The sequence below is a fragment of the Stegostoma tigrinum genome, chromosome 35 (genome assembly GCF_030684315.1).
Source record: "Stegostoma tigrinum isolate sSteTig4 chromosome 35, sSteTig4.hap1, whole genome shotgun sequence".
NCBI lineage: Eukaryota > Metazoa > Chordata > Chondrichthyes > Orectolobiformes > Stegostomatidae > Stegostoma > Stegostoma tigrinum.
In genome coordinates, this window is record NC_081388.1 from 15657896 (window position 1) to 15683724 (window position 25829).

Below are 25829 nucleotides of genomic sequence, written 5' to 3' on the forward strand. Positions count from 1 at the left end.
GAGTGCCTGGTGAGAAAGGTGACAGGCTGAGAGCTCAACATGAACAGTGACTACATTCCCTTCAAAGCAATTTGTGACACTCTGAGGTGGTGAAAGGCACTACAGAAATGCAAGTCTCTCTTTACTTTTATAAATGGAATTTTAGAGCCACCACTGCCTCTGGTGGAGTGAGGAAAATCCGAAACATGCAAGAGGCCGGGATTGGAAGTGTGCAGAGATCTGGGTGGGCACAGAGGCTGTTGGGGGTTACAAAAATAACAGGAAGACAGACCAAGAGATTTGCAAACCAAAGTTAGTATCCTTAAAGTCGTGTCCTGCCAACTTAGAGAGGCAAAGTCAGTCAGTGAGATGAGCACAGGGGCTATGGTAAAACAGGAGTTGGCACCATGGCTGCTACAGGGAGGAGAATTTTGGAAGAATGAGGAGACTAGGAGATGGAATACTGGCTGAGTATTGAAATAGTACAGAGAAGAGAAGATGTGGACAAAAGTCTGAATTGAGGCATGAGCAGTGATGGGCAATATTAAGACCTGCAGTTGGTGGGGTTTGCAATGATACAGCAGATCTTCATGGTCTTTGAATCATTTTGGCAGTGAGTAACTGAAGACCCCATGGTAAATTAAACTGTACAAGTCTCTGGATGGAATGGGGTTTTTAAGCCAAACAGCTTGGCCGTATGACTAAAGACAAACTTCTAAAGATGATGGAGACTAAAATAAACAACAGAAAATGCTAGAGAAACTCAACAAGGTCTAGCAGCATCTGTGAGACCGAAGATGGTTCACTGCACTCAAAATGTTTGCTTTCTTTCACTCTCTATAGATATAGTTTGATGTGCTGAGTTTCTCCAGCACTTTCTGTTTTTTGTTCAGCCTTGTTCCATGTTTTTGTTTCACACTCTTCATTCCCAGTTTCACATTTTGCACATCTCCCAGTTTCACTCTTTGCCCACCTCCCTGTTTCACTCTTAGCCCATCTCCCTGTTTCACTCTTTGCCCATCTCCCAGTTTCACTCTTTGCCAACCTCCCAGTTTCACTCTTTGCCCCTCTCCCTGTTTCACTCTTTGCCCCTCTCCCAGTTTCACTCTTTGCCCATCTCCCTGTTTCACTCTTTGCCCCTCTCCCTGTTTCACTCTTTGCCCATCTCCCAGTTTCACTCTTTGCCCATCCCCCAGTTTCACTCTTTGCCCATCTCCCTGTTTCACTCTTTGCCCATCTCCCAGTTTCACTCTTTGCCCACCTCCCTGTTTCACTCTTTGCCCACCTCCCAGTTTCACTCTTTGCCCATCCCCCAGTTTCACTCGTTGCCCATCTCCCTGTTTCACTCTTTGCCCATCTCCCTGTTTCACTCTATGCCCATCTCCCAGTTTCACTCTTTGCCCATCTCCCTGTTTCACTCTTTGCCCCTCTCCCTGTTTCACTCTTTGCCCATCTCCCAGTTTCACTCTTTGCCCATCTCCCTGTTTCACTCTTTGCCCCTCTCCCTGTTTCACTCTTTGCCCATCTCCCAGTTTCACTCTTTGCCCATCCCCCAGTTTCACTCTTTGCCCACCTCCCTGTTTCACTCTTTGCCCATCTCCCTGTTTCACTCTTTGCCCATCCCCCAGTTTCACTCTTTGCCCATCTCCCTGTTTCACTCTTTGCCCATCTCCCTGTTTCACTCTTTGCCCCTCTCCCTGTTTCACTCTATGCCCATCTCCCTGTTTCACTCTTTGCCCATCTCCCAGTTTCACTCTTTGCCCCTCTCCCTGTTTCACTCTTTGCCCATCTCCCAGTTTCACTCTTTGCCCCTCTCCCTGTTTCACTCTGTGCCCATCTCCCTGTTTCACTCTATGCCCATCTCCCAGTTTCACTCTTTGCCCACCTCCCTGTTTCACTCTTTGCCCACCTCCCAGTTTCACTCTTTGCCCATCTCCCAGTTTCACTCTTTGCCCATCTCCCTGTTTCACTCTTTGCCCACCTCCCTGTTTCACTCTTTGCCCACCTCCCTGTTTCACTCTTTGCCCACCTCCCAGTTTCACTCTTTGCCCATCTCCCTGTTTCACTCTTTGCCCACCTCCCTGTTTCACTCTTTGCCCATCTCCCTGTTTCACTCTTTGCCCCTCTCCCTGTTTCACTCTTTGCCCACCTCCCAGTTTCACTCTTTGCCCATCTCCCTGTTTCACTCTTTGCCCCTCTCCCAGTTTCACTCTTTGCCCATCTCCCTGTTTCACTCTTTGCCCACCTCCCAGTTTCACTCTTTGCCCATCTCCCAGTTTCACTCTTTGCCCACCTCCCTGTTTCACTCTTTGCCCATCTCCCAGTTTCACTCTTTGCCCATCTCCCTGTTTCACTCTTTGCCCACCTCCCAGTTTCACTCTTTGCCCATCTCCCTGTTTCACTCTTTGCCCATCTCCCAGTTTCACTCTTTGCCCACCTCCCAGTTTCACTCTTTGCCCATCTCCCAGTTTCACTCTTTCCCACCTCCCAGTTTCACTCTTTGCCCATCTCCCTGTTTCACTCTTTGCTCACCTCCCAGTTTCACTCTTTGCCCACCTCCCTGTTTCACTCTTTGCCCATCTCCCAGTTTCACTCTTTGCCCATCTCCCAGTTTCACTCTTTGCCCATCTCCCCAGTTTCACTCTTTGTCCACCTCCCCTGCTCTACCTTTGCCTGCTTGGCCCCCTGTCCCTCGCCTCACTCCCTTCCATTACCATTGTCTTTTCCTACCTTCCTCTCATTCTTTCTTTTCTATTTTCTGCTCACTCTTTCTCCTCTGGGTATATCTGGAGCAAAGCCGAAGTGCCAAACAAAGGAGAATACTGTAAATAAATTAACTTACACTGAAAACAGAATCATCAGTGCGAATCTGCCAGTGATTGCTAGAAACTGCAAAAAAATCATGGTTGCTTCCGGAAAAAGTGACATTTAATCTCTCTGTGCGGTTTATGGAGCAGTGGAAAGAACATGTTGTTGGAATTTGCACTCTGGAATGCACCCGGCAATCCACCTTTTATAAAAAAGCAAAGCAACTCCCTGGACACCAAAAGCCCCAAAGCTCCCAAACGCTCGTAGGTACCATGGGTAGCTCAAGCGCAGCTCTGCCTGCAGGAGTGATAAATCCACGAGTGTTTACCTTGGCTTCATTGGTGGTCCTCTGGCCCGAGACATAGGGCCATAGGTTCAAGTCCTCTGTCTTCCAATTGGGACATATTGGGCAACTTGGTATCATGAGCCCTGTTTTGTTACGTGCAGAATGAACTGGACCGAGTATATCTTGTTTGGAGCAAAAGTAGGAGGTTGACATTGAGTAATGATGCTCCTTTGAAGAGCCAGTCCAGGTACGATGGACCGAATGGTCTCTTTCTGTGCTGTGAGACTTGCTGTGATTGACCAGTTTCACTGGCTTTTTGGGTGGAAGCTTGCCCGTGCAATTTGGCTGGCCACCTCTGGACAATGTTGAGGGAGCTGCTGTCTCAAAGAGGAGGCATTAAACAAAGCGCCACAGACCCTCCCAGATGGGCCGACTGAAAGATCCCACTGTCCAATAAGCAAGGGAGCCTGGTCCAAGATTGCAGCCTCAGGCATTGCAAGCAATAAAGTATATTTGAAACTTCATCACTGTTGTGTTTTATTTCTCTAATCATTTGAGGGATGTGGGCATCGCTGGCTGGCCAGCATTTCTCGCCCATCCCTAGTTGCCCCTGAGAAGGTGGAGGTTAACACTGTTATAAGAAACACGACAGCCAATTTGCACACAGCAAGCTCCCACTCCCAAACAGTGATGACAAAATGGTGCTGGTTGATTTTGATTGTAGGCTAACTCGAGAAACTGCTTCATGCAGTGAGTGGTCAGGATCTGGAATCCCTTGCCTGTGAGTGTGAGAGAGGGATTGTGGTATTCAAAAGGGAATTGGATTGTTACATGAAAAGGAAAAACGTTCAGTGCTACGTGGGGAAAAAAAGCAGCAAACTGGCGCTGGATGAACAGCTCCTTTGGAGAGCTGACAGACGCAATGGGCTGAGTGGCTTCCATCTGCTGTAACCATTCTATGGCAGGAATGACACTATGTTCCTCTTTGAAATAATGCAGTGGCACTTCTCACATCCATCTGGCCAAACAGACATGGCATTATACGTCCCAAGGGAAAGAGAACACCTCCAACAACGCTGCACTTTTGCAGTTCCGCAGTGGGATTGCGTGCAAAAACTGGATTCTGGAGTCAGACTTGAACCCATTATCATCTGACTCCAAGGCAAGAGTATCTACTCAGTGAGCTATGGCCGAACCATTCCTACAAAACGATGACATGGTGGCCAATAACTGCATGGCACATTCCTCCAATACTTCTCCCTTCATTCCTTGTCAATGGGTCACAATTCCTACAAAGAGGAAGTCCGGGATTGTCGGATGCTTATACTTTGGCAGGTACTAAAATTCAAAGCTGGAATTCTTAAATGATGAGGAACAATGCTAAGCAGAATTTCACGGTCTCTGAGTTTATTAGAATATAAGTCTGTGTTGGTGGTAAGGAGTTTGGAAATTATCTTTTTATTGTTCTTTTCACTGTCCTTAGAGGGATGAATATTATCTGGCCAGACAGTCAGTATAGTCAGTTCAAATTTCCGAAGTGCTTCATAGCGAAATATCACTTTCAATTGTCTCTGAACTCCTCAGAATTTCCACCTGGGGTGCTCAGTCCCAATCTATAAAGTGGCAAACCACCTGCATAAAGGATATTCCAGCTCACTCGGCAATGTCCCAGAGAGTGAGTTACCGGTTTCATTCATCACACCCTGGGTAGTACTCAGGCAGAGGCCACGCATTTGCCCACAGTGTGAGAGCCCATGACAGTAAACAGTGAACTATCGTACTCGATGGTCCCTTGCCAGCAGGGGCTTCTCACGCTGCATATGAGAGGACAGTGTCGCCTCTGAATAGCCCCTTATCTACAGGAAGTAGGGTGTTGGGAAGAGAATGGTCCCGAGCTATCACATATCTTGTAGACATTATGACAAACAAAAAGCCAGCATCCAAAACAGGAGGCGCTTTGCACCTGTCCTTTACTTCCCTGACCAAAGAAAGATTTGCTTTTCTCAACCGCAGGAAAGCCATTGAGATACTTTATCAAAATGTGATTGCTTCTACAGCAGCACATGAAATGTGGCAGCCAATTTGTGCACTGCAAGCTCCCACAAATGGCAAAGTTCTAAAGATTGGATCCCCTGTCTATATGATGTCAGTTTTCTTTTACTTTTTCATGAGATGTGGGCATTGTATTTGTTGCACATCTTGGAGGGCCATTAAGACCCACATGCTTGTCTAGAGTCAATTGGAGGCAGGCCAGGAAAGGATAGCAGATTTCCTTCCATAAAGGATATTAGTGACCCAAATGGGCTTTGATGACACTGTTTACCATTTGACTTTTCATTCCAAATTTTTATTGAATTCAAATTCAAAATTCACCATCTACTTTGGTGAAATTTAAACCCATATCCCCAAAGAATTAACCTTGTTCTGAGTACTGACGAGTGATATTATCACGTACCACCATTTGCCTAGTTGAGAGGTAGCTATGAGCCAGATCAACCAAGATAACTCCTTTGCACTGAGCAGACTGAGCCCCACATGCACATCTTTCTAACAGAGGGCCCCTCCAGCAGTGCAGCACTCCCTCAGTAGTGCATAGGAATGTCAGCTGTGTTTTTTTGTTCTCATGCTGAGCCCTGAATATACAAAGATTAGTGTTAGGAGAAAGAATAGGCCATTTGGCCACTTGTACCTGCTCTGCTGCTGCCCCACAAGAATGTATCTACTTCTGCCTTGAAAATATTCAAAGACACCCCCACTTTCACCACTCTTGGGGAATATCATTTCTCAAGATAAAAAATTTCTCCCCTCACTTCCTGTGTTAACCAAGAGGCCACTTATTTTTAAACCGTGCTCCCTAGTTCTACTCATCACCACAAGGAGAAACATCCTTCAGCATTCACCTTGTCAAATTCCTTTAGGATCTTGTTGTTTCAATAAGACCACCTCACATTCTTCCAAACAGACCAAGCCAGTCCAACCTCTCCTCATGACATAATCCAACTGTCCCAAGTATCAATCGAGTGAACTTTCTCTGAATAGTCTTGAATGAAATTGTGCATTTTCTTTTTTTAAAAATACTCATTCACAGGATGTGGGTATCACTGGCTAGGTTGGCATTTATTGCCCAGAGGGCAGTTAGGAGGTAATCACATTGGTCAGACCAGAGATGGATGGCAGTTAGGCCAAGGGCATTAGTGAACCAGCTGTGTTTCTCTGACAATTGATTGGATTTGTGGTCATCATTAGACTTTTAATTCCAGATTTTTTAAATTGAATTCAAATCCTACCACCTGCCGTGGACATTACCTGGGTCTCTGGATTAATAGTCCAGTGACAAAGCCACTAGGCTATCACCTCGCCCTTTTAATATAAGGTGATCAAAACTGTACACAGTTCTTTACAGACAAAAATAGAAATTTACGGAAAAGCTCAGCAGGTCTGGCAACCTCTGTGGAGAGAAATAACAGTTAACTTTTTGGGTCAAGTGACCTATCCTCAGTTCTTTAGATGTGGTCCCATCAACACCCCTACGACTATTGCAAACATGCCTAACTTTACATTCTATCTTCCTTCCAATGAACAACAACATTCAGTTAACTATCTAATTATTTCTGCTCCCCCTGGCTCTTTCCCCTGAAGGGCCTTGACAGGGTAGATGTGGAGAGGATGTTTCCTTTTATGGGAGAACGGAGAATGAAAGGTCACTGCTTAAAAATCAGGGATCGCCAATTTAAAACAGAAATTGTATATATATTTTTTTCCTTCAGCAGGCTGTGAGTATTTAGAGATCTCTTCCTAAAAAGGCTGAGTCCTTGAAGATTTTTAAGGTAGAGATAAGTATATTCTTGCTAACTAAAGGGTGAAAGGTTTTGAGGGGTGGGCAGGAATATGAATTTGAAGTCACCATCAGATCAGCCATGGTCATGCTGAATGGTGCAGCAGGCTCGAAGGGCAGAATGGCTGACTCTTAAGTTGTGTGTTTGTAGCTGCTTCAGAGTGTCAGCGTAGGCAGGACAGTCTGGAGAAACTCATTCTGTGCCAATGGCATCTGTGACAGAGGGTGAGAATGTGAATGGTGGAACATGCTTGAGGGGCTGAATAGCCTACTCCTGTTCCTATGCTCCTTTGAGTGAATGGTATGAGTTATATTTTGAGTTGAAATGGTGATGAGCATTTTGTTTTGGCATAAACCATGGCCAAATACAGATGCAGCCCCAAGCGCACCTTAAAATCTGTTACCACAGAAATGGCTCTGAGTCTTGCTGCAGAACAAATTGAGGGAAAGGAAGACTTTCTTCATAAAAAAGCGATGGTTCTTCAGCATTATTTAACCTTTGAAACAGAAAGTGCCCGGGTCATAAATAAATGTTGAATGCAAATACATCACCTCCTCACTGAAGAATAATAGGGAAAGTTAAAAAAAAATGCTTTTGCGCAGTGAGTGGCTGGAATTCTTTGCCACAGACAAATCAGAAAGCAAAACCTCATTTATAGGGAATCAGAGAAGGCTCTCGAAAGGAAAATGTATCAAAAGTTGTCAGGTAAGGGAAATGGAATTTGGGATGACAATCCAGCTGAAGAGCCAGCAGCAACACGGAAATAATGGGGTAAATGTCTCCTAATTGATTACCTCACAGATTGTGGAAGCTTGCTGTGCTCAAGTTATCCGTTAGTTTCTCATATTAAAATAGAGACTGCACTTCAATGGTGGCAATGTGCTATCCAGTCATGTAAGGTGTCACAGAAATGCAAGTCTTTCTGGACTCTATGATCCAGCATGGCTTGAAAATCTGTAACAGTGAAGCAGAATGCGGCACTGGATGTATGTAGAAGACCAGCGTGGACAATGACTCCATTTAATCCTGGAAACCTGCAAACTGATTAGTCTGGGCTGTGGGCTCCTCTGATCATTTCTCAGAGCAACGTCATTATCACATTGAGAAATGTGTTTGTACTGTCACTTCACACAACAGACACTAACTGCTTCCTATTCTCCCGGACATACTGAATGACCTTGTAACACTGAAACAGAGAAAGGTGACATGCACTGGAAATTTCCGTTCAATGATTTAAATGGCCCACTGCTCACAGTGCACTCTGCCCATCGAATTCAGCGAAAGGACTTTGCTGACAATCTGCACTAGAATTGCTAGGATTGATGTTATGTCAGAGCAAGGTCAAACTGGGTCATCCAAGGTAGAGATAAAGATGGAGCAAGTTACAGAAAATTTATGCAGGTTGATGATGAAAGGAGAGCGTGAGTGAGAGCACCATTTCTCATTTTTCTCCACGATTCACTTTTAGAACAGGACTCCCATCACGTTTTCAGTGCAAATACAACTCAGAAGGCAGCACCCTCTTCTATGAATCAAATAGTTTTGGTTTCACATCTCCTACCATAATGTGAGGACATATGGTGTGAGTTTCCTCCTTTCTCATCCTGTACTTCTGGTTACCAGGTACGGTCTCCCTCAGCAGTTGTGTAAGGGTTTTCAGACCTTGGAGCCATCTTGTGAAGATGTCATGGAGCTGCTCCTCACTGATGGAGGAGTCCAAAGATGTGCAGCTTAGGTGGATCGGCTATGCTAAATTTCCTGTAGTGTTCAGGGGTGTGTGGGTTAGAGGGGAATGGGTCTGGGTAGGACACTTCAAGGGGTGGTATGCACTTGTGGGGCAGAAGGTCATGTTTCCACACTGTAGGGAATCTAATCTAATTTCTGGGGCAGATCAGTGGTTAACACTGCAGCCTCACAGCACCAGGGACACAGGTTTGTTTCTAGCCTCGGGTGTCTGTGTGGAGTTTGCACATTCTCCCCGCGTCTGCGTGGGTTTCCTCCCACAGTCCAAAGATGTGCAGGTTAGGTGGCTTGACCATGCTAAATTGCTCATAGTGTTCAGGGACGTGTAGCTTAGGTGGGTTATAGGGGGATGCGTCTGGGTGGGGTGCACTGAGGTTCAGTATGGAATTGTTGGGCCAAAGGGCCTGTTTCCACACTGTAAGGATTCTATAACACACCTCTGGAACAGGTCGGGTTTGAACCCAGGCCTACTGGCTCAGAGGTGGGGACACTACCTCTGCACCATAAGAACATCCCACAGGTGTTTTCTTTTTAATTTAACCTATTTTTCTAATCAACCTGTCCAGAGATCTGATCACGCACTTCAGGATCAGGTGGGATTTGAACCTAGACCTTCTGGGAGAGGAGTAAGGGCACTACCACTGCACCACATGAGCACCGGGTACTGACATTCCAAATTTAGTGAAAAATTGCTGCACCTTGAAATGACCCATGCGGCTTCTGTGCTCCAAATGGGGCATTAATGAGGTGCCTCAAAATGATTTGGCGGGGGAGGGGTGGGGGAGCCTGAAGGAAGAGGTTCATCAAACAGGATAACAAGGGCAGGAAGCAGGCTTGCTGGACATTTTCTGCACTCTAATTTACAACGTCTTTCGTTGCAAGAGACCAGTCAGATTTTTTTTAATTTAAAAGGCATTCGACACAAAGAGATTTGGAAAACAAGCCAGGCCTTGTGATGAATGAAGGAATCCATCTGTATTCCTGCTGCTCCCGATCTTTTTGGCAGCTCCTCACCTTTTTTTTTTCAGATTTATTCTTGAACTAACAAGCTGCTTTTTGTGGCTGCTTTTTTATCTCTCACTCTTTCTTTCTCTACCTCACCACAAGGAACATTTAGAAAAATGCTCCAGATTGTGATAATGCCTGTTCTCTCTTTCTCTCTCTCTCTCTCTCCCCCTCAGACTCATTTAATTAAAAAAAGAAATAGTGAGAGCGAAGCATTGGATTGTAAGCAATCCCTCTTCTCGAGACAATGTGGTCTTGTTGTCCTGAGCTCCATTTCAGAATGGAGCACCCAAATTTATTTGCTTCCTTACTCCTCTCTCAACACCCCCACACACAGATAGACACATCCACACACACACACACACACACACACACACACACACACACACACACACACACACACACACACACACACACACACACACACACACGGACAGAAAGGCACACTCATACATAGAAACACAGACCTACACAAACAAATGAATATACACAGGGATAGACACACATGCATACACATGTACAGATAGTCTCTCTCACACACACACACACACACACACACACACACACACACACACACACACACACACACACACGTAGACACAAACACACGGAGAGAAAGGCACACTCACACATAGAAACATAGACTGACACACAGACCTACACAAACAAATGAATACACACAGTGATAGACACACATGCATACACATGTACAGATAGTCTCACACACACACACACACACACACACGCACGCACACGTGCGTACAGGAGAACCTGCATTTAGGTATCGCCTTTAATGGCCTTGGGACATTTCTCACTCCAATTTTGCAACTGACGAGGTCACTTTCAGATGTGCACTCCGTGTTGTCACGTAGCACACACGACAATTTTCACACGTGATGATCTGACACACATTACCATGCTAGTGAGGATGACTGAGGTGAAAATATCAGGGAACATCTTTGAAATAAGTGACACGGGGTCCTTTATGCCTCCGGCGAGGGAAGTGGGCTTAACATACCTTCCAAAAGGAGAGACTTTCAACAATGTAGCACCCTATGTATGGCACCGTGAATGTCAACCTCAATCATGCACTCAGCTCAGAGTGACAGGACATGAACTATGATGCTGAGGGCAGATCACATCTGAAAATGATCCAGAGAAACTGACAGGATGCATACATCACCCAACAGGGACACATTGTACTTTCCATTTATATCGTGGGCAAACAGGAATGAATATCAATAAATGTCCGGAAACAAAAGTTCACTGTGTAAACTGCCTGGATTGACACGTTGCAGATACAGCGTTCATGGAAGGGAGGAGTGTCTTCACCATATACCTAAACTTGTCTCTCTTTACTGATACTGATAGTCGCTACATCATGCATATTGGCTGTATTTATACTTTAGTTTCTGTCACCTTAATGCTGAATTTTTTGGTTTCTAATGTAAAAGAAGAGAGTTCTGACGAAGAGTCATATCAGACTCAAAATGTTAACTCTGTTTCTCTCTCCACAGATGCTGCCAGACCTGCTGAATTTTCCCAGTGTGATCAGAGATAATGGGAACTGCAGATGCTGGAGAATCCAAGATAACAAAGTGTGAAGCTGGATGAACACAGCAGGCCAAGCAATATCTTAGGATTTGGCCTGCTGTGTTCATCCAGCCCCACACTTTGTTATCTTGGATTCTCCAGCATCCGCAGTTCCCATTATCTCTGATCACAATTTTAACCTCACTGCAAAGCCTCTTCAAGTATGTCCTAAGATGCTGCTTGGCCTGCTGTGTTCATCCAGCCCTATACTTTGTTATCTTGAATTTCTCCAGTGTTCTGTGTCTCTGTGTCAGATTTCCAGTGTCCACAATATTCTGCCTTTGACCATGTACTGGTGGTTGGTTTGAGCAGCTGCTTTGTGATGCCAACAGCGTAAGTTCAATTCCCATGGCAATCAAGCATTATCAACCTCTCCCCTTGCCTGAGGCATGGTGATTCTCAGGTTAAACCACCAGCCAGTCATCTCTCTCCACTGTTGGAATTATGGTAGGATTACACTGAACCTACATTTACATTACGGTCTCTATACAGACTGGATTGGCAGGTCAAAGGGCCCTCTCCAAGTTCAAATGATTTTACCATTCTCATGATAGCCCAGTGAGAGGACTAAAGCCACCTCCAATAGATTTCCATTTCCCTCCATAGATAGTAAGGCAGATGTGTCAATCCATATAGATACAGTCTCTGGAGTGTAATGATAAATGGAAGGCATTGACAGAAACATATGGCCACTCTCACCCAAAGGGTCAAGGGCAGCAGATACATGGGAACACACCCCTTGCAGGATCCAAGCCATTCACCATCCTGAATTGAAAATATATTGTCGTTCCTTCAGTGTCTTTGGGTCAAAATCCTGGAATTCCCTCCTGAAGGGTATTGTGGGTCTACTCACAGCATGTGGGCTGCAGTGGTTCAAGAATGCTGCTCAATACCACGTTCTCTAAGGGATGGGAATGAGTTCTGTCCCAGCTGGCCCAAATCCCACGCTGGGATTAAAACATGCAAAAGTAAGTTTTTATAAAAAGGAAAAAAAAGTCCCCAAGTCATATCATCCCCACCCCCAACCCCCACCTACCCCAAGTCGAAGGCATAGGCCTTTTGTTAAAACAAACTGTAGATATGGTCAATGGCAACTGTTGACTATCATCAGTACACAGTTCCCCTTTCAGACTGTTTTAATTTGGTATGTGTAGCTGGTGATGAGGAGGCAATGAAAGAACAGAAGGTACTAGCCAATAGAGGGCCTTACCTGTGTCAACATCATTAGGCCATCCTCCGCTCTGACTGCTGCCCGCAGCTGGAGATCGGCCTGTACTGGAATAAAAGACTTCATCCACCGGGCTCTCCATCTCACTGTCCTCGATGGATTTGTGTCGCTTGGTGGAGCTGTGGAAAAGCAGGGGCAGCATCTAAAAATGTGGTGGCGACAAAATACTCACAAAGCCCAGCCACTCAGCCTAACTGCGTGGTCAGCTTTCCTAGGACTGAAAGGCCCCTTTCTAAAGGCACTGAGGCCCACAGTCCCCAGCTCTGGGGTCTGCCAATATTTTTCTACCAGGACTCAACTGTAAGACATGTGGAAGGGGGAAAGAGTAGGGTTGGGGAGTAGATCTATTAGGTCAGGGAGGGACTAGGTCAGACTGAACCTGCAAGATAGCGACATTGTTCAATGGGAAGGTACTGGCTTAGTGCTAATGTACTGGAGTCATAGTCCTAATGTTCTGAGGACATTGGTTCAACTCCCAACATAGCTGATGGCTGAAATTTGAATTCAATTTAAGAGAAGCCAGTCTAATGGTGACCATGTAGCAACTGCCATAAAAACCCATCTGATTCACTTCAGGAAAGAAATCTGCTGTCCTTACCTGGTCTGGCCCTACATGTGGCTCCAGACACACAGCAATGAGATTGACCCTTAATTACCCTGCGGGCAATTAGGGATGGGCAATAACTGCTGGCCTGGTCAGTGATGCTCACATTCATAATGGAAAAAAGACACATGTAAGGAGTTGGTAGGGAGGGTAATGAGAAGATTAATCATTTTCTAAAAGAGTTCAAGGACTTCTGTTTTTAATGCTATTGACAGGTCTTGAGGGTGAGCCACTTAGGCCCCATCATGGTTTGTTGAAAAAAATGAGAAGATTTAAAGCCAGATCACAGCTGTTTGTTCACTCGGTTGGTCAGAGCTCCAATGTGACCAGGCCTACCTTAGAGCTTGAGATCCTCCCTGAACTGGAGCTCACAATTGTGAAGCCTGGCACTCAGGTGACCATGTCACCCTTTGAAGGAAGCCAATGCATTTCAATGGGAACCACTGCTGCAGGCAGTTTTGGCTTGAGTTTAAGATTGAATCCTGGTCATTGATACCAGTTTAAGAATGATGTCACCTTTAGTGACTTCTCATCAGCCGTGGATGTTTATTGCTCATACCTGGTCACCCCTGAACTGAACATTTCAGACTGCAGTTATGGGCCTGGAGTCACTTGAAAGCAAGATCAAGGCAGGATGGCAGTTTTCTGACCTTAAGGGGCATTATTTAACCAGAAAGTATTTTACAACAATTGAGGTATATAAGATTATGAGAAGCACGAAGAGAGTGGATAGGAAGCAGCTGTTCCCCTCAACTGTCAAACTGACCCCTCAGGGTCATTAATGAGGGGGGCATTATTTTAGGTGAAAGGCAGAAGGTTTAGAGGGGATTTGAGGAAACTTTTTTTGACTCATAGGTTGGTTGGAATCGGGAACGCACTACCTGGGAGAATTGTGGAGGCATTCAGGTGCCTAATGATGGAAAGTGGGATTAGTGCAGATGACTCAACGGGCTGAAGGGCCTCTTTTGTACAGTATGATTCCACAAACACAGTGACCGCACCCATAATTAGTGAGACTAGCTTTAATGGCAACTTTATTATTTGAATTCCACTTCTTTGCCATTGTGGGATTTGAAGCTGTGTTCCAGGATATTCACCCACATCACTGGATCACAAATTCAACAATATAACTGCACCAACTCTGGATCGGAAGAAAGCAGGCCACTGTTTCGCGATGATGTCAAGCCCATGGGATTTCTCACCCAGAACTGTTTCTCCCAGTCTCTTACCTGGTGGAGGGTGGGGTGGTAATGGTCCTCCTACCCAGGGGAACCTGGTTAATGCTGTAGTAGCCTGGACTCTCCAGGTCAGCCAGATTGAAGCTGGGGCCTGTGGCAGCAGCAACTGGGGCTGAGAACAAGAGCAAAGAATCACATTGAGTTAAAAGGGGAGAATCCAACTATTGGCCTGTCATTGACACCACATCTCCCTTTCTATCCTATCCCTCTCTCTCCTTCCCCAATCTCTCTCTCTCTCTCCTTGCCTCCACCCTCTCTCTCTTTTCCCTGTCCTTCAGTCTGTCACTCCTGCCCTCTCTCTCTCTCTTTCTCTCCCCCCAGCTCTCTCTCCACCGCCCCCCACCCCACCCCGTTACTGTCCAGGTTGAAGCAGGCCACCTGTGACTACATTTCTGCTTCATCCCTGGGGTAGCCCCTGTACTGACTCCATCATCAGGACCCTACTCTGCAAACGTCATCAACTCGATAATGTTTAATCCGTCCCCTGTCCATGTCCTTGGCTTTCTTAACTCAAGGTGTAAGTATTCCAACACTCATCTGACCCTCCCCTTGTAACCAGGACGTCTTCCAACTCTTCACTACCATTATTCCCAACTTGCACCAAAGCTTCTCTCACCCCCTTAATGCCTTATCCCCTCGACACCTTATTCTCTAGATCCCTCACCCCTTCACACCTCGTCTCCTTAACTCTTTTCCCCAGTTTTGCCCGCTTGATCCCTTACCCCCTCGATCCCTATGCTTCACTGGCTCCCAGTTCAGCAACACCTCAATGTTAATGTTCTAAGCCTGGGTTTCGCATCACTTCATAGCCTTGGCCCTCCTTATTACTGCCATCTCCTCTGGCTCCACAACCCTCTCAGGGCTCTAGCCTCCTCCAATTCCAGCACTCTCCCTGACTATGGTTGCTCTGCTATTGGTGGCTGCATTTTCAGCCATTTCAGCCCCAAACTTAAGATTTCCCTCCCTTAACCTCTCGACACCTTCCTGGAGGGAGAGGTTTATCCTCCGAGGCACGTTTGGACAGGCTGGACCTGTAGGCTTGGTGTTTAGGAAAATGAAATCTGACCTTACTAAAACAGAGACCATCCAGAGGGGATTTCATTGGCCGGACAGGAAAAGGGTGTTTCCACTGGAGGGGGAGATTGGAACTAGACAACACTGTTCAACAATGAGAGGTCTCTCTTTTCAGAACTTTTCTTTCTCTCAGACAGTTTTAAGTCCTAGAAATTGTCTTCCAAAGAGGAGCAGTGTTCAACATCGGGTGACTCAGTGGTCAGCACTACTGCCTCACAGAGCAGGTAATCGGGTTTGGCTCCAGCCTCAGGCAACTGTCTGTGTGCTTTTTGCATGTTCACACCACGTCTGCTTCGGTTTCTCCAGGTGTTCCGGTTTCCACACACAGTCCAAAGATGTCCAGGTTAGTTGGATTAACCATGGTAAAATGTGGAGTCATGGGGTGGGTCTGGTTGGGATGCTCTTTGGAGGGTTGGTGCAAACACGATAGGTTGAATAGTCTCTTTCTGCACTGTACAGATTCTAGATTAGGCATCTTATAGACAAAAGATGGAGTGGGGGAGGGGTGGGGAAATGGGTCAGATAGGAAAGCGGAGATGAGGCTGGATCTTGATCTTGTCAAATGGTGAAGCTGAGTAAAGGAGCCGAGTGGCCTTCTCCTGCTCCTACATCCTAATGTACCACTGCACCTCTCCCTCTTCCTTTTAGAGGCTCCAGGAAACCTATTTCTTTGGCAAGTTCTTGGTCACCCTTGGACTGTACCTTCAGGGGACAACATGAGCTACTCACTTTGTCGGGGTCATACCAGGGCCATCCAGTTTCCAGGATTCAATATGACCTGGTGAGGTACTGGAGCTCTGTTGCAATAACCATTCACATTTATCCACTGCCCTTATCACAGTATTGCTTTATGAGACACTGCATCAAACGATATTTGGTTACCCTTTCGTCAAGAGCCTTGAGACATTTAAATGTGCACTTGTGATTCCAAGGCAGACAAGTGCTGGTAAACGGAATTAGAATAGTGAGGTAGTTGTTTCTGACTGGTACACACATGATGGGTTGTAAGACCTTTTTCTGTGCTGTAAATTTTTATGGGTCTATGACATTTAACCACATTAAGGGTGCTATACAAATGCACATGCTTATTATTGTTATCCTCGCTATGAGCCTGGTCCTGTTCCTCCATCTCACCCCAAGCAGCAGATCTTTCTATTCCTTCCTCTCCTCTCACAGATGACTCCCTGGATCAAAGGCAAGAATCATGATGACTCAAGTCAAAGGTCACTCCTTGGGTCATCTCTGATCTACCTTACAGGGGATAACTGTGTGTGTTACTGGATACATTTTTGTTTCAAAGGCTCAAAGATCTTGGATTTACTGTGGGACTGTGCCAATTGTAACTCTTGATCTCCAAGCTTAAAATAAAAATCAGATCGACCCTTGTCTGATCACACGGTGGAGCTGGCCTGAGAGGCTGAATGGCCCACTACTGCTCCTCCGTGCTTGTCCATATGCATTTGTCTAGTTTCTCCACAAATTCATTTGTTCAATGTGCCTCATTTATTCCCTGTGGAGGCGAGGCTAGGCTTGGCATTTTCAGTCCCCCCGAACTCCCATTTAGCAACAACTGTGTAACCCCAATTACCATTTCTGACTTGAGGAGGAAGTGTTTTCTTTGGGCCTAACCACTCAAGTAAGCAAACCTCTATCAGATAATTCTCCAGTCTTTGCTTCACACTGGTTGGAGGAGGAAGAAAGCACAATTTGAATGATCAAATGTGTTGAGTCAAATGTTTCAAGTAAAGCAATTTATCCCTGGCTGAAATGCAAATAAAGACACGTGTATACATTTTGTACGTTAATCAAGATAAAATCGTTTAAAATCAATCAAGTTTATAAATGGCAAACAACAAATGCTGCATTGTTGGCTTCACTCATCACACGCTCCGTTTCTGAGATGGGGGTGGGAGCAATATCAAGAAGAAAGGTTGAGGAGGTTGGGCCTATGATGATTAGAGTTTAAAGGGACAGGGGTGTTGAGAGAATGATTCCCCTTGGAGGGTATCCTAAATAAGGAGCCTCCCATTTACTCTGGAGACAAGGTGGTGTTTGTATTCCCTCAAAGGATCTTTAAATTTCAGAATACTCTCTTCTAGAGATTGAGTCACAAAATATATTTGAGACTGACTTAAACAGATTTTTGGTCAACCAGCAGGGAAATAGGCAGTAAATCAGCCATGATCTTACAGAACAACAAAAACAGACTTGATGGGCCGAATGGCCTACACCTATTCCTTATATAACCTCATATCTTCACACTCTGACATACATATGACGCCATCCTGTCTCCTTAAGAGCATAAGGCATAGGAGCAGTTTCGGCCATTCGGCCCATCTGGTCTGCTCCACCATTCAGTGATGTGATCATTCTCAACTCCACATTCCTGCTATTTCCCCATTACCCTTGATTTTCCTTACTGATTAAAAATCTGCTTATTCCAGCCTTGAATATAGCTAATGAGCCAGCCTCAACAGCTGTCTGTGGTAAACAATTCCACACATTTGCAGCCTTCAGAGAGAAGAAATTCCTCGTCATTTCTATCTCAAATAGGTGACCCCTTACTCTGGGATTTTGCCATCTGCTCCTACATTCTCCCACAAGGGGAAGCAACCTCTCTGCAATTACCCTGTCAAGTCCTCAAGAATCTTGTTTCAACGAGGTTGCCTCTCATTCTTCCAATCTGCAGTAAGTACAGGCCCAACCTACACAATCTCAGCATTATTAAGCTCCTTCATTCCAGATTTACTGGTTAAACGATGATAGCTTGTAACCCATGGTACAAAATTAATAGTCCGGTACATTTATCACACCACCAATGCAAGGTGGCAACAAACTGTGATAATTCAACACAATAAAAATAACTTTAAAATAAAGTGTAAGAATCTCCAAACCAAATCAATCAATACTTACTTTGCGACACTCTCACAAGTTCAGAAACGCTAAAAACTCCAGATGTAATAAAACAGTCCTGGAAATTCAAATGCCCTGATGAGAAGAGAAAAGAAAGTCATTGGAAAATGATTCAAAGCTGGAGTAAAATGACACACAACAGGATTGTCCCGAGGAGTCAGTACCTTCAAGAGACAACATTAGCTACTCACTTTGTCAGGGTCACACCAGGACCATCCAGTTTCCAGGGTTCAACATGACCTGGTGAGGTACTGGAGCTCTGTCACAATAACCATTCACATTTATCCAGTGCCCTTATCACAGCAACGGTCCCATTTTGGATGTATATCAAATAAAAAATAGACAGGGAGCTTAAAGCAGTAGAGTGGCCGATAGCACAGCTGCCAGTAGTGGACTAAAGCAAATTGGGAAATGACAACAGTATGATTCCTATTCTCCATTGCTCAGTTTTATTTTCTCATTCATTCACCAGATATGGATGTCGCAGGTGGAAGCCAGCAATTCCCAAAGACACATGGATTAACTAGCGATACATTCAGTGTCAGCAAATCTATGGTAACTGGGAGAGGACGCAATTAAACACATTCCAAACTTCTGCCAATGGAGGGTGCAAGTTTGCAGATGTTTCGATGTGCACCCAAATCGCATATCACTAGTAAGACTCCATCTGCCATTTGGGCCACAGTCAACCCATTTATTACTTGTCACCATTTAATGGGCAATTCCATGTTTGTTAGGAACCAAACTGAGGCATGAGAATTCTGAATAAATACAAACCAGAAAAAACAGTACACTATGGCATATACCCATCCAAACTGGTAATGGTATGTGATACCACTGTACACTCCCAACCATTTAAACAGGCCTGACAACTGCTACAGCAAATAGTTAAGGCTAAACTTCCCAATTGCGATTATTACCTCACAATAAATTAACAGAAACAACAAGGTCAAATTGACAGAGTTCAGAATGCTTGCTTTTCTCGCTGAGCACTATAATAGTGGTCTGTTGAGGATTTTACATTGGGCCTTATTCTGGTAGGAATGAATTGAGTGAACCCTGAAAACTAAATGCGATGCAAAAATGCGTAGCATTTATTTCCAGTCAGACATGCAGAACTGTCAGTCAATCAAGTCAGCCTGTAGCCCCCCCAGGGATTGATTCACAGATGCCTGGTTTGAGCAATTCTCGCATTTTCTTCCTTCCACCTTCCTTCCCACCACCTCGAGGCAAAGAAAAATCGCCACAATATTCAGTCATGCTGACAGGACACATGTCTTTGCTCAGACTAATTACAAGTTCAAACAATTTATCTGCCAATTTGCTCTTGTCAAAAGGTTGCTCGTAATTTAGAGCCACAAACAGGGACAAGACATCTTTGTAAACCAAACTCCACTGCAAAGACCAGGTTTAATGTGGGTTGTGGCAATATGTGAAGGTTCAGCAGAGCTGTGATTTCAATTCACAGAACCTTAGAGTCCAGAAATACATGCAGAAGTCTACTGCATCAGGGTGCTTCAAACTGAAAGCAGGGTGGATCTAATTTGGTCTTTCTTAGGTGTCAGCTGGTCCTGAATGTTTTTTATTCATTCATTCAGGGGTTGAGGGCATCACTGGCCAGTCCAACATATAATACCCATCCCGAGCTGCCAGAGGGCAGTTACAAGTCAACCCCATTGCTGTAGGTCTGGAGTCATATATAGCTCAATCCAGCTAATGATGGCAGTTTCCTTCCACGAAGGGGATTAGTGAACTAGATCGTTTTATCCTGACAATGGTTTTGTGGTCATCACTTGACTTTTAATTCCAGATTTACACTGAACTCGAATTTTGCTATCTGCCGAGGTGAGATTTGAATACATGACCCTGGGTCTCTGCATTAACAGTCCAGTGATAACATCTAGGCCATCACCTTCCCAATGTAATGCATGTAAGGTGTGTGACTGAGTCACAAGGTTATGTGTTTCCAAATCTAATACTTGTGACAGCATCCAAGGTGACATTCTGACCTTGCTCAAACAGCATTCCTTCCTTTGGCCGAGACATAAAAATGCTATGTTCTGTGGCACTACTGGGAGAGCTCTCCCCAGCGTCCCAGGCAATATTTATTCCCTCAATCAGCATCACAAGAAGCAGATTGTTTGGTCATTGGAACAGCAGGAAAAGACAACGTAGATCAAGATAAACAATTTCCAATGTTTGAAGTTTCTAGAACAAGGGAGCATACTCTAAAAATTAAGGTCAGATTGTTCAGGTGAGATGTTGGGAAGCATTTCCACACACAAAGAGTAGTAGAGGTTTGGAACTCTCTTCCACAAATGGCAATGGATTATGGATCAGCTGTTAGTTTTAAATCTGATTCTGGTCAAGCAAAGGCATTAAGGGACAGAGGCCAAAGGCAGGTTCTGAATAAGGGTCACTGGGCTCCAAGCATTAACTCTGCTCTCTCTCTCTCTGTTTCCACAAGTACTGTCAGACCTGCTGAGTTTCTCCAACAATTACTGTTTCTCTTGCAGGTGTATAGAGTTAAACCCCAGATTAGCCACGTTCCCTATGAATGGTGGAACAGGCTTGAGGGGCTGAATGGTCTACTCCTGTTGTTATGTTATGGTGTTGCAGCTTGTGGGAGCTTTCTGAGCACAAACTGGATGCTGCGTTCCCTCCTTTACAAAAGTGGCAACATGTCAAAAGTATTTGATTGGCTGCAAAGCACTTCAGGGCATCCTGATGTTGCTATATCAATGCAAATCTGTAATTTCCATGTTGAGGAACCTTAAATGCAGACTCACACTTACTCCGGGGTTAGGGACTTGAGAAAGGGTTCTCCAGAGCCAGGAAATAATGGGGGGAGAATTAGGGCAACAGCAAATGAGCAAATTGCTGGCGCATTGCTGTATCGGTGACCCTAACTTGCATTTAGAAAAATTCTAATCTCCTGCTCTTTGAACTGTTCCTCTGACAGTCCAGACAATTTTCAGTCAAACGCAGAAAGTTGGGAGATTGGGGAATGCCCAACAGAAATGAATTAATGTGGGAAAATGAACAGCCCTTCCTTCAAGGGATGAACAGAAGTCAAAAATATAAAGAAGGCAGTGAGGCCTCTTGTGGTGTCCAGTCGCGTCCCTACCTCAGGAAGAAGAGGATTAGGTTCAAATCCCACTTGCTCCAGAGATATATTATATCATGTCCCAATACATTGTTTTGAAGAATATTTCTAAAGGATATGGTGAGCTGAACTCCCTCACTTTGGGAGGCAGAATGAGGAGGTGTGTTTTTGCAAAGAGGTTCCCCATCAGAAGACCAGATGAGTGAAGGTAACATTAGGATGAAGAGGAAGATGAGGGATAAGAAGGGTTCAGTTGGATAGATTAATCTAGAAACATTCGCTGCAATGGACAGAGTTTGGGTTTGAGAGGTCAGGCTGGGGTTAAATTTAGTGCTCAGATTATGAGCACTCTAGTGCAGTTTGAGACCAGAGTTTTAACCCTTTCTGCAAATGGTTTTAATTAAGCAATGTCAGGGCAGCAAAAATGTTATGTCTAAAACCTGCATTATCTTCCGGTGGAGAACTTAAAACTTGCTCATACTTTGCTACTTCTGTCAAATTAATTCCAAATTGTTAAAATGATAGATGGAGGCACAAAGGTAGCTGGGACATTAGTTTACTGCCCTCTGGAGTGCAATTTGTTACACATTGATGTCAGTTTTTAACTGGCAGTGTGGTATATTTTACTTTCATTGCAAAACTTTGGGAAAGTTATGGCCCACAATGCAGGGAGCCCCAAGGAGAAACATTTAAGTTGATGTGAAGTCTCAGTTTTGGGTACGAGTCCTGGGAAACTATTCTGCCAAGAATCTTACAGATCACATGGAGGCCATTCACTCCATCATCCTTGTGGGGGCACGTTGAAAGAATGAAGCGATTAATCTCATCATCCTACCTGGCCCAGCTGTTTCCTCATTGTTTTGTATTTTATTCTTACTCATTAAGTATTTGCCAAATTCCAATTTGAAAGTCACTTTTAAATCAGCCTCCATTCCAAGTCACCATAATCTGCTGTGTGACAAAATTTAAAAGAATCTTATCATCACTCCCCTACCGTCCTCTTCTCTGAGTCTCCTAGCTCCACCAGCTTTTTTTTTCTGTTGTCTTAAGTTGTTGTCCTTTGACGCTCCTCAATGTTTGGCCACTGGGAATGGTTTTTCCCTCTGTCCTCTTTCAAAACTCTTAGCAACTTTGAGATTGTGGTGTGGTGGTAATGTTACATTTTTAATTCAGAGGTCCAGGCTTCATCTATTGGGGATGTTGTTTTAAATCTCAACATGGTATTTAAATTCATGTAATAAATCTAAAAATTAGTGACTGCAAGCCTATTACTGACTACCGTAAAAAAAACCCATTTGATCTATTACCATCCCCTAGGGTATCTGCGGCCCTTCTATGGTATGTCCTATATGTAACTCCAGATCCATGTCATGTGGCTGTCTTCTAACTGCCCTCTGAAATGGCTGAGTGTTTCAAGGGCATTAAGAAAGGGCAACAAATATTGACCTTGCCAATGAGACCCACATCCCATGAAACCTTTTGATTTTCTTAGCTAAGAGGAGAACAGTCCCAGCTTCACTAGTCTCTCTATGTCACCAAATTCCTTAATTCTAATCTTATTTCCTCCAAACCCTCCAAAGGCCTTACATCCTTCTGAAGGTGCAGAGGCTAGAACGTAGAAAGATAAGCAAGGGTGATGTGAGAAAAGACTTTTTCACACTGCGAGTAATTAGGGTCTGGAATGAGCTGCCTGGAAAAGTGGTGGAGGCAGGTTCAATGGAGTCATTCAAAAGGACACTGGGTATTTTATTAGACAGTGATGCTATGAAGACATGGGGGAAAAGGCAGGAGATTGGCATTAGATAACACCTAATACACCTGGCGAAGACATGTTGGACTGAATGGTCTCCTTCTGTGCTATAATAATTCTGGTGATTGAGGGATTCATTAAATTACTAACAGAGCGTGTGGAAAGGGATGGAAATCAGGAGTAAAATATAGGGGATGCTGCAAGGTTGAAATAAAACAAAATGCACTGGGAATACTCAGCAGAGAGAGAGAGAAAAACCGGTTAGTATTTCAGGTCAATGACACATTATCGCTTTCTGAAATGTGGCACGATTTTCGAATTCCAGTTGGTAACACAAGAGTGTAGATGATGTCCAAGTCCTGATGTTTGTCAGTGTACACGTGCGTGTGCATATGTGCATCTGTGTCACTCTCACAATGCCACCCACAAGTGTTGATACCCTCTTAGTGGGCCCAGTGTGCCATTAGTGGCAGCGAGCTCTAAGGGAGACAAAAGATTGGCATTCGTAGAATCAGCTGAGTGATCCTAAATGGTGCTTCATCTGCTCACACAGTGTTGGGACAGGGTAGGGGTGGCAAACTTCTACTTATAAAAATGCCTTGTGTCTTCCATGGTGGCATTGCACTGTCTGAACTGAGCCGGAGCTGTGATGACCTGTGATTGGAAGATCAGCTCCTGTCTTGTCCGCGCTCATGAACAAGCTTCTTGGGAAGTTTCACAGCCTGTTAAATGAGGCACAGCAGATTCTGCATTTCCCATATCCTGCTATCACCCGCTTTGCCCATAAGACCCCTCCCTTCATTAGTACTTACGGAGGCCCTCAAGATCACCCTTTGCCATGCCTGGCCACAGCCCCAGCATAAGCTGTTTCCTGATATGGAAAATTCAGCCCCTCAACTCTGCCACTGTCCCCACAGATGCTGAATATTTCCAAGTTCCTTCACTCCAGGTCACCTTCCTCCCTGCTGTTTCTCTTTGAAATACAGTGTCTTGGGATAGAACACAGAACATAGAACATTACAGCACAGCACAGGCCCTTCGGCCCAGGTTGTGCCGACCTGTCATACCGATCTGAAGCCCATCTAACCTACGCTATTCCATGTACATCCATATGCTTATCCAATGACGACTTAAATGTACCTAAAGTTGGCGAATCTACTACTGTTGCAGGCAAAGCGTTCCATTCCCTTACTACTCTCTGAGTAAAGAAACTACCTCTGACATCTGTCCTATATCTTTCACCCCTCAATTTAAAGCTATGCCCCCTCGTGCTCGCCGTCACCATCCTAGGAAAAAGGCCCTCCCTATCCACCCTATCTAACCCTCTGATTATTTTATATGTCTCAATTAAGTCACCTCTCAACCTTCTTCTCTCTAATGAAAACAGCCTCAAGTCCCTCAGCCTTTCCTCGTAGGACCTTCCCTCCAGACCAGGCAACATCCTAGTAAATCTCCGCTACACCCATTTCCAAAGCTTCCACATCCTTCTTATAATGTGGTGACCAGAACTGTACGCAATACTCCAAGTGCGGCTGCACCAGAGTTTTGTACAGCTTCACCATAACCTCTTGGTTCTGGAACTCGATCCCTCATTAATAAAAGCTAAAACACTGTATGCCTTGTTAATAGCCCTGTCAACCTGGGTGGCAACTTTCAAGGATCTGTGTACATGGACACCGAGATCTCTCTGCTCATCTACACTATCAAGAATCTTACCATTGGCCCTGTACTTTGCATTCCGGTTACTCCTACCAAAGTGCATCACCTCATACTTGTCTGCATTAAACTCCATTTGCCACCTCTTAGCCCAGCTCTGCAGCTTATCTATGTCTCTCTGCAACCTACAGCATCCTTCGTCACTATCCACAACTCCACCGACCTTAGTGTTGTCTGCAAATTTACTAACCCATCCTTCTACGCCCTCATCCAGGTCATTTATAAAAATGACAAACTGCAGTGGACCCCACACCAACCCTTGCAGTACACCACTAGTAACTGGTCTCCAGGATGAACATTTCCCATCAACTACCACCCTCTGTCTTCTTTCAGCAAGCCAATTTCTGATCCAAACTGCTATATCTCCCACAATTCCATTCCTCCGCATTTTGTACAATAGCCTACTGTGGGGAACCTTATCGAACGCCCTGCTGAAATCCATATACACCACATCAACCGGTTTACTTTCATCTACCTGTTTGGCCATCTTCTCAAAGAACTCAATAAGGTTTGTGAGGCACGACCTTCCCTTCACAAAACCATGCTGACTATCCCTAATCAATTTATTCTTTTCTAGATGATTATAAATCCTATCCCTAATAGCCTTTTCCAACACTTTACCAACAACTGAGGTAAGGATCACTGGTCCATAATTTTATAGATCTTTCTATCAAGGACCTCAAAGGGCAGAGAGAACCTCATCTGGGACTATACTGAGTGGGAGTTTACAAGAATGAGAAAAGGCCTCAATGAAACATTTAAGGCTAGTATTACAACATTTAAAAGACATTTGTACAGGTATATGGATAGGACAGGTTTAGAGATATACACACCAGATCAAGGCAAATGGGACTAGTTCAGTTTAAGAAATCTGGTCGGCACGGACGAGTTGGGCTGAAGAGCTTGTTTCCATGCTGCATGATTCTATGACAGTCGATGCAGAGAGGTTG

General features: G+C 44.7%; 1 protein-coding gene across 10 annotated transcripts in view; it reads right to left on the reverse strand.

The window, feature by feature from the left end:
* The window catches only part of nfixb (nuclear factor I/Xb), a 641619-nt gene that overhangs the window by 79095 nt on the left and 536695 nt on the right, over positions 1–25829 (reverse strand). For all 10 annotated transcript variants that reach the window (XM_048522060.2, XM_048522059.2, XM_048522062.2 and 7 more), the window contains 3 exons: positions 18308–18382; positions 14312–14432; positions 12461–12597 (listed from right to left, as the gene is read on the reverse strand). In XM_048522060.2, coding sequence (XP_048378017.1) covers positions 12461–12597; positions 14312–14432; positions 18308–18382 — 333 coding nt within the window. The remainder of the gene's footprint in view (positions 1–12460; positions 12598–14311; positions 14433–18307; positions 18383–25829) is intronic.